The sequence below is a fragment of the Oncorhynchus gorbuscha genome, linkage group LG16 (assembly GCF_021184085.1).
Source record: "Oncorhynchus gorbuscha isolate QuinsamMale2020 ecotype Even-year linkage group LG16, OgorEven_v1.0, whole genome shotgun sequence".
NCBI lineage: Eukaryota > Metazoa > Chordata > Actinopteri > Salmoniformes > Salmonidae > Oncorhynchus > Oncorhynchus gorbuscha.
In genome coordinates, this window is record NC_060188.1 from 19,471,772 (window position 1) to 19,494,020 (window position 22,249).

The window sequence follows — 22,249 nt, forward strand, 5'->3', positions numbered from 1 at the left end:
GTGTCAACTGAGCTGAGGGTGACATACTTTTTCTTAAAAACCACATCCTTGTATTAATGAATATTTATTCTGTGCACTCAATATTAATGTTGAGCTGTATAAAAGAAAAAATGACAAGGAAAGACATTTTTATCAGATTTCATTTTATTATGCATTTCAATTCTTTCCCCTTCAAAAAGCCACAACACCGCAACTGAATACATCATGTGAATGTGTGTCATACAGTACATCATTTCAGTTGTGAATAAGAGCAAAAAAACATGTTTTGTAATACTGGACCCTTAGTTGTAGATTATATCGGTGGATTTATAAAATTTGCATACAGAAATAGATTACGGTTTTAATGAAAGACAACTAGTTAACTACTAATTTGACTGAATACAGTGGAAACCCATATTCTATAATGAATTAAAAATAACTATAGGATCACAAGTAATCATACAAATGGTGTAAGTGCATACTAAAAAGCTCAAATAACCACAGTAAGTGCTTGAACAAAGCTAAAACGATAGTTCAGTAATATTGTGGGAAGACACTTCACTGGAGAAGAGCTATAGTTTATTAACAGGGAATAGAGGAAATCACACCATCCACTGCCAGTAAAAGGAACAAAGACTTGCAACGTGCTTTTATTGATAATTGTGATAAGTTGCTTAATGATTGAACCTGAATCCACATTTTGAAAGGTCCTGAGAGTGTCTTTTTCTTCTGTGGTCTGGTGGTATGGCAGGCCTAACTGTCCTTTATTTGTTCCAGTAGATCTCATAGGACTTCTTTGTGTAGTTGGTGTCTGCTCAGCTGTTGCTGTTCCTGTTCCTGAGCCTCTCCTTCACTACCTTCACCACCAGCCCTCCTGCCAGGGCAATTCCCGCTGCAGCCTTGCCTATCTCTGCCACCGCTGTCATAATGCATGCTGTCACTCCCATGGAGCCCCAGGCACCAGGAACAACCCGCCCTGCAGATCCACACACCCCACCGGCCTGAATCAGAGGCCTACTTGCAGCCACCCCATCTGCCACAGCGGTGGCTGCACACTGAACAGCTTGAGCTGCAACACTGCCCCCAGTGGCCACAGCTTGCTGCCCAGCTGCTACTGAGCCAATAGTAGTAGCATTAGCCACACCTACTGCCCCTGCTGCGGTGCCCTCCCCTGTCAGGGCAGTTGTGCTGACAGCTGCACCTTCCAGAGCAGCCCCCAGGGCCGCTCCTGCCCCCATGGCACCCCCCACCCCTGCTGCAACTCCTACTGCTGCAGTCCCAATCAGGCTCACCTGCCCTAGAGCATCCAATGCAGCTGCCCCAGGACTGGCAGCTTCTGCCCCAGCTAGGGCGCCCACAGATCCCCCCAGCACTCATCCGGTCGCTGCCCCGAGAGCCATGGCTGTTTTCCCTGTGGCTGCTGCCAATATGGCGCCCACAGCTTTTCCCATCCCTGTGCCGCCTGCCACCGACATCCCAGCCAGTTGCCCAGCAGCAATGCCCACAGTGTTCCCCATGGCTGCAGCTCCCGCCGCTGCAGCTAGAGGGGCAGCCGCCCCGAACACTGCCCCCACGACCATGCCAGTGGCTCCAGCAGCCACCAGGATCTTCACTTTCTCTAGGACCTTCTCAGAAAGGGCAGCCTCTCTCCTGAACTGCCCCAGGGCAGAGAGGAAAGACTGCCTCCTACTCAAGGCCCTGTCGCTGCCCCGCTGCCTGGTCCTGAACAGCTCCCTCCACCTGTCCCCTCTGTCCCTCGGGAGGCTAGCAGCACTTCCTTTCCTCTCCTCTGTCCATCTCTCCACGTTCCATCCCTCCTCATTTACTCCTCCTCTCTCCAGGTCTCTCTTCCTTAATCCTGAACCTCCCACAGCTGCCCCCTCCTCTCATCCCACCCACTCTCACGTCGTTCTAGATCACACTTCCGTCTTTTGGCCATCTTGTTCTCCCTGCCTTCTCCCTCCCCTCTCTCGCCATCCTCTCCTGCTCCTTCCTAATGGCAGCCTCAGCCTCTCTGAACATAGAGTTGGTGTAGAAGCCTCCATTGTTCTCTTCCACAATCCTCTCCACCTTCTCCAGCAGCCCTACAACCTGGTGCAGATCACTGGGGTCTCTGTTGTTGAAGACGTGGTACCTGCCCCCACATCTCTCTATCATAGTCTTCAGCTCCACCGGGGCGCTGGCTCCGAGGTACCCCTCCATACCCCTACCTTCTAGGTCATCAGCACGAGTGAACAGGACTAGTGTGTGGTCATGGACCGCCCCCTCCCCAAATATATGGACCATCTCCCACATGGCTCGGTCCTCATCCTCAGTGTAGCGACCCAGTGGGATCACCAGGAGGAATGCATGGGGGCCCGGGGCAGACAGTGCCACACACTTGGCTATTTCAGAATGAGTCTGCTCAGCATCGAAGCGTGTGTCTCCAAAACCTGGCATGTCTACCACCACCACTCTTGTCCTCTTCCTCCTGACCTTTTGTCCTTCCTCCTCCTCAGTCAGGTCTGCGCTGCCTTGTTCACAGACTTGGGTGACTGAGCTGGCACGGAGCTCTGACAGGAAGTGCCTGCGGCCGAAGGATGGTGTTCCCAGAGGCACACTTCCCTGATCCTGTCTTTCCGATCAGGACAAGACGGAGCTCTGTGGCTAAGGACACATCCTCCTCCTTGCTCTCCGAAAAGTCATCTAGGTCTTTTCCCTCCCCTCTTCTCCTTCCTGGATGGACATGGAAATACAGCTTAATTTCTAATGACACTAAACAGCCATACAGTATTATTAGCTGCAGATTTAGCAAACAAATAGAAAATACATGTATCATATAAAAACAATATGTTGACATCAATGATAGATACATATCATTATCAATCCAGGGATATAGATATATATTGGCCAATGAGAGGCTTTGAAGCCACCGGTAAGCCATATTGGCACTCCCCAGAATAAGCAATCCTTCATAGGAATTAATGGACTTCTACAGTATTTACATTAAATGTTTCTAGGACAGAATAACATGTATTTAATTATTTTTTGTTGTTCTAGCGGGGAAAGTAAGATTATATATATTTTTTAAGTAAACTTCAAAGTCATGTAGCAGCTATTTCTCAAAGAAAACCTTACCAAATTAAACTCTTATATCAATTTTTAAAATATTGTAATATTGTTCTAAAAGTTGGGTTAAAGAGGTTCTCTCAAAATCAGCTCTAACGTCAGAAACAATCTCACAACTCCCGTTGGTCATTGTCACAGTGAAGAAATCAAAATGCATGCTCAGCCTTCATATTTTTGTGGGTAAAAATAATAACTGTCTCTTCACAGTCCCCATGAGGTCGAAGGAATTGTCCGTAGAGCTGCGAGACAGGACTGTGTCGAGGCACAAATCTGGAGAAGGGTACTAAAACACAGTGGCCCCCATCATTCTTAAATGGAAGAAGTTTGGAACCACCAAGACTCTTCCTAGAGATGGCCGCCCGGCCAAACTGAGCTATCGGGGGAGAAGGGCCTCGGTCAGCGAGGTGGCCATAGAACCCGATGTTCACTCTGACAGAGCTCCAGAGTTCATCTGTGGAGATGGGAGAAAGTTCCAGAAGGACAAACATCTCCGCAGCACTCCACCAATCAGGCCTTTATGGTAGAGTGGCCAGATGGATGCCACTCCTCAGTAAAAGGCACATGACAGCTGGCTTGGAGTTTGCCAAAATAAATCTCAGACCATGAGACCACAAGATTCTCTGTTCTTATGAAACCAAGATTTAACTATTTGGTCTGAATGCCAACGACCCGATGCACACAGCCAAGACAACGCAGGAGTGTCTTCTGGAAAAGTTTCAATGTCCTTGAGTGACCCAGCCAGAGCCTTGACTTGAACCTGATCAAACATCTCAGGAGACCCCAAAATAGCTGTGCAGCAACGCTCCCCATCCAATCTGACAGAGCTCAAGAGTATATACAGATAACGGGACAAATACAGGTGTGCCAAGCTAGTAGCTTCATACCCAAGAAGACTCGAGGCTGTAATCGCTGTTAAAGGTGCTACAACAAAATACTGAGTAAAGGGTCTGAATACTTAAATGAGATGTTTTTAAAATTTATTATAAATTAGCGAAAGTCTAAACAACAGTTTTTGCTTTGTCATTATGGGGTAATGTGTGTAGATTGTTTTGTTTCCCTCATCAAATTAATATTTTTTTTAACAAGGCTGTAACGTGACAAAATGTGGAAAAATCAAGGGGTCTGAATACTTTCCGAAGGCCCTGTATATCAAATGACTGTCTCTTCACAGTCCCCTGTGTGCAGTAAGGTGTTATTTTATCTGGTTGTATTGCTAGCCATGTGGTCATGACTCTATTTAATACTGTGCGTTTCCCAGCCTTTGTTCTGGACCTAGGGAATGTAAAGAGACTTCTAGTTGCATGTTTGTGTTGTACCGATGAGTCTGAACTTTGTGTCAACTGCATGAACAGACAGTTCGGTACCTTCAACACATCAATACTTCGCACAAAAACAAATAGTGATGCAGTCAATCTCTCCTCAACTTTGAGCCAGGAGAGACTGACATAGATGTTACTGACACTTGCCTTCTGTGTACATCTAAGTGTGATATGTGCTGCATTGTTCTGGACCAACTACAATTTACCTATGTCCCTCTTTGCTGTACATGACCACACAGCTTGGCAGTTGTCCAGGTGCGACAAAACTAGGGCCTGTAGGACTTGTCTGGTGGACTGAAATGTCAAGAAGGCAGAGCAACGCCCTATCATGGACATACCTCTTCACCTTTTAGCAACCATTGAGTCTATATCAGTGGAGGCTGCTGAGGGGAGGTCGGCTCATAATAATGGGTGGAATGGCGGCGAATGGAATGGCATCAAACCATGTGTTTGATAACATTAAACTGATTGCGTCCAGCCATTACCACGAGCCCATCCTCCCCAATTAAGGTGCCACCAACCTTCTGTGGCCTGTTTTGACCATGATAGCTTTCTATCTAGGATTACACCCAGCAATTTAGTCTCCTCAACATGCTCAATCGACACATTATTCAATAATAGATCTAAATAGGTTTAGTGGTGTTGAGCGAGTGATTTGTCCCAAAAATGCTCTATGTTAAGCGTGTCAGTTATTTATTTTACTGTTGCAGCCGACGTGTATACTATTGAGTCGTCAGCGTACAGACACATGCTTTGTTCAAGGTCAGTGGAAGGTCATTTGTAAAAACAGAAAACAATAATGGCCCTAGCCGGCAGCCCTGCGGTATACCACACTTCAATGTTGTCACAGTTACTTCTTGTTAAAGAGGCATCAGCTAATATCAGCTTGCTATAGCTAGCTATCCTCTTCCTCCGTTCCTGAATTTATTTGTGGCTGTTTCTTTGTAGCTGGCAAAATATGATTTTGTGTACTGCCATATGTCGATAAGATAGCCCGTACCAGTGACAAACTTGGCTAATACAATTTTATGGCCAATATACCACGGCTAAGGGCTGTACTTAAGCATGATGCAACGCAGAGTGCCTGGTATATTGTCCATATCCATAGGTTGCACAGTCACTCGGTCGTGTCATGCCATTGTTATGAACATTCTCAAGCCTCCTACATCAGCGGCAGCAAAGTGTTGCCCTAAAGTGGTGATAAACCAGTCATTCTGGACAGAGACTAGACTAAACTGTTGTTAAACTACACTCTACTGCCTCGAAATACAATGAAATTGCTAAAGTAGAAACAATTTTGCCTGCATTATCATGTCGTCAAATTTACTTTAGACAAATGGCATAGTAAATAGCTAGAAAAGTTTGTCAAAAAGCTAACGTTAGCTATATAGCTAAAATCCGGTGTGTGTCCCCAATTTTAGCTAGCTAAAGTTATACTGCATCTGAAGTCAATCTGGTGAAGATGATGAAGAAAGGTTTTCCTACTAATTATTTGCCTCCTTTTGAATGTCATTGTATTTCAAAGCCACTGTAATGCACTATTGATGAAAGCTTCATCAGCGCTCATTGACAATGCATTGAGTAGAATGCTCAGTCGGGCTTCAGTCCAATTATTATTTATTTTTTACAAAACATGCAACTAATTTAATACCACAAACCTCTGAGGTGCCTTATTGTTATTATAAACTGGTTACCAACATAATTAGAAGAGTAAAAATAAATGTTTTGTCATACCGGTGGTATACGATCTAATATATCACAGCTTTTAGCCAATCAGCATTCAGGGCTTGAACCCCCCAGTTTATAATAGTCAGGGTCGTTTGAGCCCTGAATGTTAATATAATAATAATATATGCCATTTAGCAGACGCTTTTATCCAAAGCGACTTACAGTCATGTGTGCATACATTCTACGTATGGGTGGTCCCGGGGATCGAACCCACTACCCTGGCGTTACAAGCGCCATGCTCTACCAACTGAGAGGAAGGAATAGCTACAGAAGGACAGCCGTGGTATATCAGTCCGTACACCAAGGTATGACACAACATTTCTTGTTCACTGTTCTAATTATGTTGTAACCAGTAAGGAACCTCTGGGGTTTGTGGTACATGACCAAAGGGCTGAATCCAGGCACTTTCGTTGCATCGTCCTTAACAGCCCACAGGCGTGGTATATTGGTCATACACCACATCCCCTCGGACCTTATTGCTTAAATATACAGCACCAACTACATAAATATATGACAGGGCCCATTATCTGCTACCTGGACTTTAAGGAATATGTTTAAATATATTGAATTATTTTTATATTTAGCTTACATAATATAATTTCAAATTATGCATTAAAGTGTCTAATATAATAAACATGTATTTCTGTAGCTTCCTAAATATTTTTTACACTGCTGAAGTGCCAAGATGGCTTCAAATCAGCGCTCGTCAGTAATCTATTGTATATATAAATAATTGGTTGACAAGCAGCTGATTCTGACATTACTTAGGCTAGGTTCATATGTGCAGTTGTCAGCTGAACAGTTTGCAAACTACACTCGTTCTGAGAGACTATGCCGACTATTTATACAGTTAAGCAATTAGCCTAATCTATCCACTGTGCATTACATAATTTGGTGTAGGCCTGACCTCACACCATTCTTTGACAGGCTGGTGAAGAACAGTCAGGAATGTTCAACTAATTTACGCCGCAGATTGTTCAGCTTTGTTTTCCCTTTTGTAAAACAGCACTGTTTATTAACGTTGACTAGAGACATCACAATCATTAACTAAACATTGCCAAAAGATCACCCTTCAAATAGCACGTTGGTTAACCATTTCATATTCTTTAAATAAAAATGTAAATAATAAAGACTATAGCTAGCTAACGTCAGCTAGATAGCTATCTCTGTTGTTGACAGCATGCTGCTAGCTAATGTTAGCTAGCTAGATTTGCATGAGTTTTAATTGAGCTAAATGCTATGTTCCAAACGGTCAATAAATATGTAGGAAAAAAAACCTTGGCCTACCCGATTCCACGAAATTAGACATGATCTCTGTCTGATTAAGCTTCAAGTCTACATTCGGGTTTGTTGTGTTGCGTTGGTGAAGTGTTTATGGCAGAGATGACTCTGTTCGGCAACAGTCCAATGAGTATAACCAAAAACAGTGGGGGGGGATGACTTCATGACTGTCGATTGCACACCTTTGGCGCCGTCTAGTGGCAGATGTTCCGCATTCTGATTTCATTACATTGACTTTTATCGTAATCTTCAACGATTGAGTGATTCATTTGTAATTATTTCAAATTAACAAATATGATTAATAGTAATTTAATTTGATTAAACTTAACAAATGTATGGTAAATCTACTCACGATAGTAAATTCTCAGCAATGAGACGCTTAATCTGAACCAGAGGAGGCTGGTGGGATGAGCTATAGGAGGGCATGCTCATTAAATGGCTGGAATTAAACACAAACCTATGTTAAATCCGTTCCATGAACTCCACCCATTAAAATGAGCCCATCCTCCTTTAGCTCCTCCCACCAGCCTGCACTGCTCTGAACATACATAAATAGTCGCATGAACAAAACATAAATCAGTCATCTCTGTATATTGAATATAACTAATTTGCATTAAAATGAGACAATTTACCTCAAAATGTCAGAGGGAACAAAACATCCTCGCATCCTCTGGCTTTCCCAAAACCCATAGGTGGTCAGAGAGGAGGGATTTCTGCTTGAATGGATTTTGAGGAGACAGGACAGGAGAAGAATGGAATTGAGATCTTCCCTAGATACGCCAAAATATATATTTTTTAAAAGGCATTGTTCTAGGGGACCGCTGTTCTGACATTTCATTATGGCCATCAGATGGACAGAAACAAATGTGACATAGAAGTTTAAGCTGATGAGTGGTTGCCAAAAGACACAGCGCTAAGACATTATCCCTCCCTGATTGTAGACAAAATAATATGTAAAATAGTTTTATTTAAAATCATAAAGTGACCAAACCCCATTTAACACTCATGCGGACAGTCACACACAGAGAGAGCTAAGAAAGCATTCGGCTCTGGGAAAGCATTCGGCTCTAGGAAAGCAAGTGGCAGACATCATGAAAAATGGTTCTGCAATCAACACTTGTACCGCAAATCAAGAGGATACACCTAGAGTAGGACCATTCAACAAACTCATGAAAATCTCATTATATAAATCTGCTAACTCTGGAGAAGGTGACAGGAAAACTTAAACACAAAACACAATTCAACATATTCAAGCTTTATATTTTGAGGCTTGTTGAATGGGAATGTAAACTCATACGTACAAATGCCACCATCAAAACTATTGTATGGTAGTAAATTGAATTGAATCTATTCACAAAAAAAGATAACATATTGGGTATTTGCTGTTTCTTCCAAAGTACAGTTATGTAATCTATTTATGAAAATTATCTTTCCTTATTAAATCTTCAACATAGTGCTAGCTGCATGTTCTTTGTTTCATAATAACTGCAGATTGGGCACAGTTCTGTATACAGTAAGTCGGATTCCTTCTCTCCAGTTTGTTCCTGTGCCACATAAACACTTCTAGTTCCCTCTCAAATGTTCTGCTGCCACTCTATCCCTTCGACAGAACTCACCGGTTCCAAGACCCAACCTCTCCATCACTGAATCTAGAACTCAGGACATCCCTCTACATTTTCCTTCTCCTCATCATTTCTCTCCAAGAGTTGAGGTAAAGTACTATAGCTCAGTACGGGAGCGGGAGATGCGGGGCCCCTTCCTAATCTCTTTCCTCTTGTCCTCTTTCCTCCTCCTCTTCTCCTCCTCCCTCAGGATCTTCTGAAAAGCCTCTGCAGTGTGAAGCACCTGTGCCAGAGAAAAGCAGAGCGCGTGAACGTGTGTTTTGAGAGAGGCATTTTTTAACAATAGGTGTATGGAGTGTGGAGAAGCAAACAGCAGAGGATGGGAAAGCAAAAAGGTGCAGTCAGTGTGAGTTTCACTGATGTTACGCTCGTCTCAAACATAGTCGAGCTCGTTTGTTATACAAGCCTTAAAATAACACGCTTTCCAAGTCTGTCTGGTAGGCTTCACTGTGATACCATGTGGTTACAGAGACTGAGAGCCACTGTGCTACTCACGTCGTCTCTCTCAGTGCGGTATGGGTTGGTGAAGGCTGGGGATTTCTCTATTATTCCTAACTCCTGCGACATCTGAGAGACAAGGAGCGAGAGTTATCAGCCATTTTGAATCCACAGAAAAAAATTGGCACATAGAAAAGTTATAGTATGCTTACAACATGCTTATAAAATGTAGTAATAAGGAGGTTATAATACATTACACCTGTTGGCTTTAAATAAAGCATAAACATTTCCTCTATGTCCCAGAGTATACCCCCAGTTCTATCCCCGTCTCACCAGTGAGAGAACATGCTGGTGTGCCCCCCCGGTGAACACCCCAGTCAGGTTGCAGAAGCGGAGCCCCCATCGCAGAAGGACGCCCCAGTCAGGGTTACGGTCGTAGTAGTGGTGGACAATACGTGGGAAACGCAACGCCACGTCCCCAAAGAACGCAGTGTTCTCCACCACATGGGAGTAGGCTATGGAGCGAGATAGAGAAAGAGAGTAGCCTACATTTCATACTTAGGAAATCAACTAGAACGTAAATCACTGCAGACTGACATCCTAAAAGAGAGCATCAGAAAATGTAAGAGGCGGAGGGGGCAGAGGGGAGGGAGAGGGGAGGCAGAGGGGAGGGAGAGGGGAGGCAGAGGGGAGGGAGAGGGGAGGGGGGGAGGCAGAGGGGAGGGAGAGGGGAGGGAGAGGGGAGGGAGAGGGGAGAGGGGAGGGAGGAGAGGGGGGAGGGAGAGGGGAGGCAGAGGGGAGGCAGAGGGGAGGGAGAGGGGAGTGAGAGGGGAGGCAGGCAGAAGAGGAGAAAAAAGCAAGGTGGTGACAGACAAATCAGATGAGCATCGAGGGAGAAAGAGGGAGGAGAGAGAGCAAAGTGTAGTAACGGTATAATGTCCATAATCTGACCTTCTTTGATTTTGTCATCCATGGGGAAGGGATCATCAGCCTGCATGTTGGCTGCAATAAGGACAGCCTTCGAGTCCTCCAACACCTTCACAGAACACACACACACACACAATGTAGATTGCCCACTGTGGGTTGACCACCATAGTTGTTCTTGGGCAGAGAGCAGATATGTCCTCTGGGAATCAAACAGTATATATCTGGGAAGAATACAGTATATACAGTGAGGCCTCAAGCACAATAGGAAGACTTGGAAGCTAAATCCGGCTTACTCTAGTCTTATTAGTGACCGGCGACTTAGATTCTGCTTATCAAGTGGCCTTATTTGCCTACTCATGAGATCATAATAATCTGAACATGCTAAGAAACTAACACCGCAATTACTTCCCGCTAAGGCCACAACATCCTGTTTCTAGCTAATGGTCAGCATGAAGGGGAGTTCAACAGGAGTGGAGCCATTCTACCTTAAACAAGCCCTTCAGCATGATGTCTATGATCTTATACTGCTGGTTGATGTCATTGAGCTCCACCAGGTTCTTCAGAGCATTTAGCTGGTCTTTCCTCTTGGTCTCGAACAGACGCTTGTCTGAGAGGGGGGGGGGGGGGGGGGGGGGTGGGGGGGGGGGGGTGTTCAGGAAGAAATGCTGCCACACATTTCAATATAAACACTAATCAAGGGCCATCCAAGAGGACACCTCTTAATATTCTGAAGAAGGAAACAGACACCAACAGTAGGATACAGATCTCCAGGTTGGAGTCGTGTCTGTCGGAGTCTGCTGAGGCGAGGGCTGCAGCAGCAACCACCAGGACGACTGTACACACACTCAGCATGGTCAAGAGGTGGCGGTGGTGAGGCACTCTAAAGTACACGGTACAAGAGAAAATGCAGTTAAACAGTATTCTGAAATATGTATTACAACATTTTTACTGAACTTGTAAAGCCAAAATTTACTAAAGTAGGTCTGTCTGGTTGACAGAGCATATTTTGTTGTGTTGAAGGTTATATATACATTTTGTTTTTATTAAAAAGTATATTTATGATCATATTTTTACTTTTTAAATCCAGTTTGGTCCTGTACTATAAATTACACAGGTTCTAATGAGGTTAAATCTGTCCCATTTAAACAACTTCTAAAAGCCACTTGACATGTCACTTATCTAAACCTCAAAATAACTTTCACAGACTTCTTGCCAGCCCCAGTCTTGCATCCTCTGTCTTCCTCTCAGACACTCTCCATCCTCTAAGCTGTGGGCTGCCTCAACATTCCCTCAGGTCCAGCCTCCTCTCCCTCAGAGCATGTTAATACATTAAAACAGGAGAAAAATGAGTCTTGGACTGATGCATATTTGATGAACACTGGCTTTTAAAACACCACCAGCAGAAAACAAAACGTGTCCAGGGACGAGACAGCGTCGATAAAACACCAAATGTAGAATTCAGCAATGTCTCCATCGAGAATATTATCAGAGAGAGCGAGAAGGGGGATTGTGAGAGGCAGAAGAAAGTATACTGTGGGAGGAGAGAGACCCTGCGGGAGCCAACTGCTTTTCTGCTGAATATTTCATTTCTCTTTTTCAATACGCAACAAGGTTACGCCTAAAGACAGATCTGATAGTGAGAGAAAGTGTCAGGGATGTGAGTGAAAGAGAATGAGGAGACACCTGATAACATCTTTTCAGCTTTTTCTCAAAATGTAGCCTCTCTATTCTGAACTCTTCAGTTGCATTCCCCTCCTCAGACACTTACCCTCCTATGGTTAGACTATTTAATTAAAATACTGCCTGAAGATTCAGAGACTGGGTTATTCAAGCTGTGTGATTTGACATAGGCTATGACAGGGCATTTGCCCAAATCACCACAATATACTTTGAGAAAACTTTGCAATATCTAATCCGTCAGCAAAAATGGGTGCTGATGATACAGTTGGATCAGCAGAATACAGTGTTCGATTAGGAACAATATGTGCATTCTGAAAACATCTTTGGGCTGCCTTCCAGCTTTTTGTACTAAGCATGCAAGTCAATAAGTCAAATATTCCTAAGACGGACAACCAGGGAAGAGGCTTAGTAGTAGGAAGCCCCATATCCATATTTCATTACAAGCATAGCCAAGAAGGCCATAGATATGATTAGTGTCAACACCATGGCCAAAATGGACATCCAGCATTGATGTTACCATCGGACTAGACAAAGTGCTGGGATATTAAGGTGGAGCAACTAGGACAGATCAATCATATCCCACAGGCATCATGCAAAGCACAGAATTTGAGAAATAACACTCCAAAATGCATCCATTTACTGTAATCCCCCCATCAGCTGTGTCCAGAGGTGTCATGCCCATAGGGGGAGACGAGGGCAAGTGCCCACTCAGATTTGTCCTGTTTCAAACATTTTCAGATGTTAAATGAATGACAACTACATTTTTTAAGCCCACGTTTTATAGTAATTTGTCAGTGGTACTTTGCGTGGGGGAACACTGACTGGACCAGACAAAGAGTAACCCCCCTATTCTCCCTAGTAAGTGGTTCCTTACAAGGTGCACCAAGGAGCAAAGATATTCGAGGCAGGACATTAGATTTGTATTTAACTAGGCAAGTCAGTTAAGAACAAAATCTTATTTACAATTACGGCCTACCACGGCCAAACCCTCCCCTAACCCGGATGATGCTGGGCCAATTGCACAGCCCTACGGGAGTCCCGAACACGGCCGGTTGTGATGCAGCCCGGGATCGAACCCAGGTCTGTAGTGACCGCTGTGCCACTCAGGATCCTTAGTGCATACAGACAGTATCGTCAGTGGAGGAGAGAGAGACACGACTAATTAGATACCACGCAAATGGGGAGAAAAGGTGGTTAAAAAAGAAGCTGATTAAACAGCATGATCATTACACAGGTGCACTCTTACTAAGGCCACTAAAAAGTGTTACTGTGTCACAACAATGCTAAGATTAGGTCCCAATACATTATTTAAATTGACCAATTTATTTTATGAACTGTAACTGAGTAAATTCTTAGAAATGGTTGGATGTTGCATTTATACATTTTTGTTCAGTGTAGGTTTTCAATAAACACTTGGGAGACAAAATGTAGTTTACATGTTGTCAACAATCTAAGCCAATTCTGTTTGTTTTCTCCATAGTTGCGCACCTGTCGGTTGTGTTGCTAAACAACCAACCCCTCTATACACTCGTCCTCTGGCGACCGTCTCATACATAAAGCATCCTCGATTCAGGCTGTAAGGGCTTCAATTTCCTCAACTAGTTTTAACGAAGAGCCGCTGGGGAAAAAATATGGGTACTGTCTATATATTTTTTTAAAGCTAGTTAAGGAGGAAATTGGCACCGTCGCCCCTGAATGGAGGATATTTTATGTAGAGCCAGTCGCCGGGGGCCATGAGTGTATAGCCGGCTGCATAGAGTCCAGTTGGATGCAGATGACAAAAGATGGAAAGGAATAAGTGTTAATAACTGTTCAATATGCAGCCAGATGGGCTAGCAAAGATGCAGAGAAGCAGATTTAAGGTTATGATACTATATACCCGTGTGGCATTTGAATGAAAATTACAATTGAACAGGACAAGAGGTATGTTTACATAACCTACGCAGAAAAATACATATCTTTTACATGGAATTAGGTATAATCATATGGCTATAGAGGGACAATTTAGGATTTTTCAAACACCTGAAACAGCTTTTTCTTACAATCTGGAGGGGGCTCCAGACCGTGCTAAAGAATTCATCCACACATAATTCGTGCCCCCTGTAAAACAATGTGTGCATGACACCCCTGGCTGTCCATCATTACAGAATGGGCCATCAAACTCTGTATGTAGGCTGTTGTAAGATATTCTCTTAATACATGAAATGTAATCTAGTACATACAGTATGTTGTACCATATAATCAGTCGGAGGTTTGAGGTTCAGGGTGAGATACATTACAATATCGGAGCTCTCTGCGTGAATCAGAGAGCTGTTATTGGTAACGTTATGCTTTCAGAGAGGCACTGGGTATGGACCAAGTATTTTGTTGGCAATAATTGATACATTGAGGGAAATGTCATACAAAACGTAAACTTGTTGAGATAAAAGGTTAATATACTGCCAATCAAAATGACCCCTTTCTGACCCCGCTGGGAAGTTGTTTTGCATACAGTGGACTTGAACCATCCTTTAATTTCATGTTTCCCATCATTAGTATGTCAGGCACCATTTCAAGGAAGAGGCTCGAACCACAATGTTCTGTGTTGCATGGTTTTAGAAAACGTTCGCGTTTTCGTGGTGTGCAGTTCGCTATCTTTGAAAACACCAGAGGCACATGAAATAGCAACATTTCATTACCTGACGGGACTACTTGTGAATAAACCGGTCATCGAGAATTTTAATGACAATGTAAACCCATCTGTATCCCAATGCATGCATTTCACTCGCTACTGGTCAGCTGTGGACACTAGACTTCAACATCATCATAAACTCGCGGTTCACTCACCTCGTAGTAAGAAACAGCACGATATAAAACGATAGCAAAAACAACGATTATTTCTCGCGAGCATCAGTTTCCTCGTAAAAATGGAGACGTCAGTTGCGGAGTGTTTGCTACAATACTCAAGTGACAATATCACGTTTGAAATGTTAATTTACATACAGAAGTCGCTTGCTCTACTCCGCCTGTGCCACGATCGCACCGGCTGGCTCTGCTTGGACGAATGACAGCCAGCGTTTACATAGAAGGAGGTGGTTTCCAGACGGAAATTTTAGAGCGGCACACAGGCCTTTGTACGCGATAAATCCCTCCCCCTCATTTTTATCACGAAAGCAAGTAAACCCCATAGACAGAGGACTCTAATGCCAAAAGCCCGTTTCAGCATGGGCAGCACCATTGGGGACTTTCACCATTAGAAGAAGTCAACTGGGTGGGACTTCCTATGGGTTGTGAAGGATCACATACAGTACCTCCATCCAGGTCACCAGGAGGGATCAGCCAATGAACTATACTCATGAGCAAACATTCCAGAACTGCAGTTGGCAGTATATAGGCTAGAAGGGATACAGAAAGGGTAGGCAACCCTGGTTCTGGAGTGCAGCAGCCACTTCATGTTTTTGATTTAACCGACCGGGAAGACCAGTTGTGTTTGAATCTAGGCAATCACTTTACTGATCAATTAGCTGTTGGTCAGGTGTAGTGCCTAGTTGGGAACACAATCCTGCAGTACTCAAGCAACAGGGTTGCCTACCCCTGGGATACAGCTTAAGTCAGAATTTACCAGAATGTACTTTAAGTAGCAGGTCAGGAGAATTTACGGAGCAGGTTAGGAGAATTAACATAGCAAGCTAGGAGAATTAGGTTCATCTTAGGAAAAGAGTTATGGTTAGCTAAAATGCAAAAAACAAAAACGTTTGACGTCAATTTGACATCTGTATCCCATCTAGCCATGAACATCCAAATCGGTGGCCTCAGATTGACCTATATTCCCTAATGACGCCGCTCCCTCTCAGTGCCATCGAAGGTCCGTCCGCTTACGCTGCTGCCCAGCTTTTCTTAACTGCCTGGCTGAACACACCGGATCATCTGTGGAAGACCATCACCAAGACCTGCCACATTTCTACATTTGTTTAGTTTGTATTTACAGCATATTTGAGATGATCTTTGTAATGAAAAGCGCTATATAAAATAAATCTATTATTATTATTATTATAAGAGGCAGCATGCACCAGATATCGTGACAGGACAGTGTCCTATAAGAACCGCTCTGATCTGACAAGCTACTGAAGCGCACACTGCTGGAGTACATTCAGCCCCGCTAACCCCTGAATAAGAGTCTCTCTCTCTCACACACACACACACACACACACACACACACACACACACACACACACACACACACACACACACACACACACACACACACACACACACACACACACACACACACACACACACACACATCAAAGCTCTGTCACTAAGGGAGGCAGCAGGGCCAGTATGATGCTGTATCACATGACAATGGGGACATTGATGACATTTCAGTGCAGTGACATTCCATTTCTGAGCCAGACGAACCCTATGAGGGCCTGTGTCCTGCCACTGTCATGTGTGACACAATGGCGTAGAGGTGGTGACAGGGAGCTGCTTGGACATGGGACAATTAAAAGAGTGTGTCTCAGTGACGTTCAACATAGTCTCATAGAGCTCTGCCTGTGTGCTCTCTGCATTTTACTCTGCTGCTGTATGTGTTCCAGTTAGTGTTTTGTGTACTGTACCTGTGTGACCAGCTGTCTCAGGGCCTGTGTTGTATACTGTACCTGTGTGAGCAGCTGTCTCAGGGCCTGTGTTGTATACTGTACCTGTGTGAGCAGCTGTCTCAGGGCCTGTGTTGTATACTGTACCTGTGTGAGCAGCTGTCTCAGGGCCTGTGTTGTGTACTGTACCTGTGTGAGCAGCTGTCTCAGGGCCTGTGTTGTGTACTGTACCTGTGTGAGCAGCTGTCTCAGGGCCTGTGTTGTGTACTGTACCTGTGTGAGCAGCTGTCTCAGGGCCTGTGTTGTGTACTGTACCTGTGTGAGCAGCTGTCTCAGGGCCTGTGTTATGTACTGTACCTGTGTGACCAGCTGTCTCAGGGCCTGTGTTGTATACTGTACCTGTGTGAGCAGCTGTCTCAGGGCCTGTGTTGTGTACTGTACCTGTGTGAGCAGCTGTCTCGGGGCCTGTGTTGTGTACTGTACCTGTGTGAGCAGCTGTCTCAGGGCCTGTGTTGCGTACTGTACCTGTGTGAGCAGCTGTCTCGGGGCCTGTGATGTGTACTGTACCTGTGTGAGCAGCTGTCTCAGGGCCTGTGTTGTGTACTGTACCTGTGTGAGCAGCTGTCTCGGGGCCTGTGTTGTGTACTGTACCTGTGTGAGCAGCTGTCTCAGGGCCTGTGTTGCGTACTGTACCTGTGTGAGCAGCTGTCTCGGGGCCTGTGATGTGTACTGTACCTGTGTGAGCAGCTGTCTCGGGGCCTGTGATGTGTTCTCTCCCAGCTCGTTCAGGCCTCTCTTCTCCACCGCCTCCAACACCTGACACAGGTCTGGCTCCCACACCACCACCCTACTGCCATACCGCAACAGTTGCATGGGAGGGACATGTGTTGGTATTCAAGGCTTCACAGTGGTGCTTACAAACAGAAGGCAAAGACACATTTGAATACACTTCAAAATGGCCCTGCACTGCTTCAAAGACCAACAGTAGTGTGAGTGTGTCTGGGTGCAGTCTTGAATCATCTGCATGCTTCCCATCCGAAACATTTCGGAGTAGTTCATATATGTGTATTTATTATGACGCCATTTTGCAACGTTTTGGTCTTCGCAAGGGTTTTTTCTACTATTTGTCCACACAAACATTTTTCTTGTGACAAGCCGAAGTTCGGTAGGAAAAGTCTACGCTCCTTCGTCTGTGATTGGTCAACAGTAGGGATTCTTCAATTAAGTGTTTGTTGTCATTCAACAACAGACAATTCATTTTCATGCAGATTTTTTCACTTGAGAAAAACTGCAACAAACATCTTATTTAGATGTAAAATTGTGTGACTAAGATCTCCTTGGCAAAAACATCCAAATGAATTGCAGTTTTCTTGAGTTATCTTAGATGAATTCTAACTATTTTGAGGAAGTGTATACTGGCTATGGCGTCTCAAGACAAACAGTACTATTGCCTCTTTCTTCTCGTTTTTCAAGCAAAGGTCTTTTAAGGGAGTATGCGAGCACACTTGTTCAGTTCACCTAGCAGAGTGTGGCTGGGTGCAGTCTTACCAGTGTGAGTAGTGTGAGTGTGGCTGGGTGCAGTCTTACCAGTGTGAGTGTGGCTGGGTACAGTCTTACCAGTGTGAGTAGTGTGAGTGTGGCTGGGTGCAGTCTTACCAGTGTGAGTAGTGTGAGTGTGTCTGGGTGCAGTCTTACCAGTGTGAGTAGTGTGAGTGTGGCTGGGTGCAGTCTTACCAGTGTGGATAGTGTGAGTGTGGCTGGCTGCAGTCTTACCAGTGTGAGTGTGGCTGGGTGCAGTCTTACCAGTGTGAGTGTGGCTGGGTGCAGTCTTACCAGTGTGAGTAGTGTGAGTGTAGCTGGGTGCAGTTTTACCAGTGTGAGTGTGACTGGGTGCAGTCTTACCAGTGTGAGTGTGGCTGGGTGCAGTCTTACCAGTGTGAGTAGTGTGAGTGTGTCTGGGTGCAGTCTTACCAGTGTGAGTAGTGTGAGTGTGGCTGGGTGCAGTCTTACCAGTGTGAGTAGTGTGAGTGTGGCTGGCTGCAGTATTACCAGTGTGAGTGTGGCTGGGTGCAGTCTTACCAGTGTGAGTGTGGCTGGGTGCAGTCTTACCAGTGTGAGTAGTGTGAGTGTAGCTGGGTGCAGTTTTACCAGTGTGAGTGTGGCTGGGTGCAGTCTTACCAGTGTGAGTGTGGCTGGGTGCAGTCTTACCAGTGTGTGTAGTGTGAGTGTGGCTGGGTGCAGTCTTACCAGTGTGAGTAGTGTGAGTGTGGCTGGGTGCAGTCTTACCAGTGCGAGTAGTGTGAGTGTGGCTGGGTGCAGTCTTACCAGTGTGAGTAGTGTGAGTGTGGCTGGGTGCAGTCTTACCAGTGTGAGTAGTGTGAGTGGCTGGGTGCAGCAGGCAGCTCCTTCCAGAGTAGAGCAGGAAGCGACTCCAGGGCTGACACACCACATGCTGGGCTGGTGACAGAGGGGAAAAGGAGAGGTCAGGATGATGGGGAGGTGTGAATACACTGACATACACAGTAGTCAGATGGCGCAGATGCGACGCTACAGGACTGTTCTACTACCACAGACTGGAATATGTTCTGGAATTCATCCAATGGCATTGAGGAGTATACCACCTCAGTCATCAACTTCATCAAAGTGCATTGACCACGTGGTCCCCACAGTGACCGTACGTACATATCCCAAACAGAAGCCATGGATTACAGGCAACATCTGCATTGAGCTAAAGACTAGAGCTGCCGCTTTCAAGGAGCGGGACACTAATCCAGACGCTTATAAGAAATCCCGCTATGCCCTCAGATGAACACGCAAAGCATCAATACAGGATTAAGATTGAATCCTACTACACCGGCTCTGACGCTCGTCGGATGTGGCAGAGCTTGAGACCTACTACGGACTACAAACGGAAAACCAGACGCGAGCTGCCCAGTGACGTGAGCATACCAGACAAGCTAAATGCCTTCTATACCCGCATTGAGGGCAAGCTTCACTGACATTTTCAACCTATCCCTGACCCGGTCTGTAATACCAACTTGTTTCAAGCAGACCACCATAGTCCCGGTTCCCAAGAACGCCAAGGTATCCTGCCTAAATAACTATCGCCCCATAGCACTAAAATATATAGCCATGAAATGCTTTGAAAGGTGGGTCATGTATCACATCAACACCATCATCCCAGACACCCCGAACCCACAGATTATGCAATCTCTAATGCACCCTACACTGCCCTCACCCACCAGGACAAAATGAATACCTATATAAGAATGATGTTCAATGACTACAGCTCAGCAATCAACACCATCGTCCAAATAAACAAATAATCACCAAGCTCAGGACCCTGGGACTGAACACCTCCCTCTGCAACTGGATCCCGGACTTCCTGACAGGCCGTCCCCAGGAGGTGAGGGTAGGCAACAACATCCACCCAAGCTGATAGGACTGATCACCCGACAACTATGAGGAAGCCTCTAGGGAGGAGGTCAGAAACCTGGAAGTGTGGTGCCAGGGCTACAACCTTTCACTCAAAGTCAGCGACACAAAGGAGCTGATCGTGCACTGCAGGAAATGCAAGGGCGAGCACGGCCCCATCCACATCAATGGGGCTGTAGTGTAGCGGATCAAGAGCTTCAAGTTCCTCAGTGTCCACATCACTAATGAATTAACATGGTAAACACACACCCACACAGTTGTGAAGAGGACACAACATCGCTTCTTCCCCTCAGGAGGCTCTGAAATCCTCAAAAAGCTGCACCTTTGAAAGCATCTTGACTGGCTGCATCACCGCTTGGCAACTGCAAAGAGCCCGACCGCAAGGCGCTACAGAGGGTGGTGAGTACGGCCCAGTACATCACTGGGGCCAAGCTCCCTGCCATCCAGGACCTCTATACTAGGTGGAATCAGAGGAAGACTCCAGCAACCCAAGCCATAGACTTTTCTCTCTGTTCTACCTGCTACAGCTTCTAACCCCAAGCCAAAAGACTGCTAAACAAGGCTGCTAAATAGCTACTCAAATGGATACCCGCGTATACAGTGGGGCAAAAAAGTATTTAGTCAGCCACTAATTGTGCAAGTTCTCCCACTTAAAAGGTTGAGGCCTGTCATTTGCATCATAGGTACACTTCAACTATGACAGACAAAATGAGGAAAAGAAATCCAGAAAATCACATTGTAGGATTTTTAATTTATTTATTTGCAAATTATGGTGGAAAATAAGTATTTGGTCAATAACAAAAGTTTATCTCAATACTTTGTTATATACCCTTTGTTGGCAATGACAGAGGTCAAACGTTTTCTGTAAGTCTTCACAAGGTTTTCACACACTGTTGCTGGTATTTTGGCCCATTCCTCCATGCAGATCTCCTCTAGAGCAGTGATGTTTTGGGGCTGTTGCTGGGCAACACGGACTTTAAACTCCCTCCAAAAAAATTCTATGGAGTTGAGATCTGGAGACTGGCTAGGCCACTCCAGAACCTTGAAATGCTTCTTACACTCCTTTGTTGCCCGGGCGGTGTGTTTGGGATCATTGTCATGCTGAAAGACCCAGCCACGTTTAATTTTCAATGCCCTTGCTGATGGTAGGCTTTGAAACTTTGGTCCCAACTCTCTGCAGGTCATTCACTTTGCTCACCGTTCTTGTGATCATTTTGACCCCACGGGGTGAGATCTTGCGTGGAGCCCCAGATCGAGGGAGATGTCTTGTATGTCTTCCATTTCCTAATAATTGCTCCCACAGTTGATTTCTTCAAATCAAGCTGCTTACCTATTGCAGATTCAGTCTTCCCAGCCTGGTGCAGGTCTACAATTTTGTTTCTGGTGTCCTTTGACAGCTCTTTGGTCTTGGCCATAGTGGAATTTGGAGTGTGACTGTTTGAAGTTGTGGACAGGTGTTTTTTTATACTGATAACAAGTTCAAACAGGTGCCATTAATACAGGTAACGAGTGGAGGGCAGAGGAGCCCCTCAAAGAAGAAGTTACAGGTCTATGAGAGCCAGAAATCTTGCTTGTTTTTAGGTGAGCAAATACTTATTTTCCACCATAATTTGCAAATAAATTCATTAAAAATCCTACAATGTGATTTTCTGGATTTTTTTCTTCTCATTTTGTCTGTCATAGTTGAAGTGTATCTATGATGAAAATTACAGGCCTCTCTCATCTTTAAAAGTGGGAGAACATGCACAATTGGTGGCTGACTAAATACTTTTTTGCCCCACTGTACCTGCATTGACCCTTTTAATAACTAAATCTCACAAACACTGGGCTCTACCCACACACAAACACACACTTACACTGACACCCCAACACACACACATAACATGCGCATAAAGGCATTCTGACGCCACACACATACACTTTCACACTCACCACAAACACTGCTGCTACTGTCGATTATCTATCCTGTTGCCTCGTCACTTTACCTGTTACCCATATGTACAAAGCTACCTCAATTACCTCGTACCCCTGCACACCGACTCTGTACTGGTACTCCCTGTATATACAGTTGAAGTCGGAAGTTTACAAGCACTTCGGTTGGAGAAAGCAAAACTCATTTTTCAACCACTCCACAAATTTGTTGTTAACAAACTAT

General features: G+C 44.9%; 1 protein-coding gene across 3 annotated transcripts; it reads right to left on the reverse strand.

Moving 5' to 3' along the window:
• Positions 1-122: 122 nt before the first annotated feature.
• LOC123999540 (coiled-coil domain-containing protein 134-like) lies at positions 123-15,251 on the reverse strand. 3 transcript variants are annotated; one of them, XM_046305423.1, is made up of 8 exons: positions 15,065-15,251; positions 11,164-11,282; positions 10,888-11,009; positions 10,427-10,511; positions 9,809-9,990; positions 9,533-9,604; positions 8,048-9,260; positions 123-2,694 (listed from the first exon to the last, which is right to left on the reverse strand). In XM_046305423.1, exons 2-7 carry the CDS (start codon positions 11,252-11,254, stop codon positions 9,135-9,137), a joined length of 678 nt encoding a protein of 225 aa, XP_046161379.1. In that variant the 5' UTR covers positions 11,255-11,282; positions 15,065-15,251; the 3' UTR covers positions 123-2,694; positions 8,048-9,134. The 3 variants fall into 3 exon arrangements, with proteins under 3 accessions (XP_046161379.1, XP_046161378.1, XP_046161380.1); XM_046305422.1 differs by having other exon boundaries at positions 14,909-15,245; XM_046305424.1 differs by lacking the exon at positions 15,065-15,251 and adding an exon at positions 11,609-12,598.
• Positions 15,252-22,249: the final 6,998 nt, after the last annotated feature.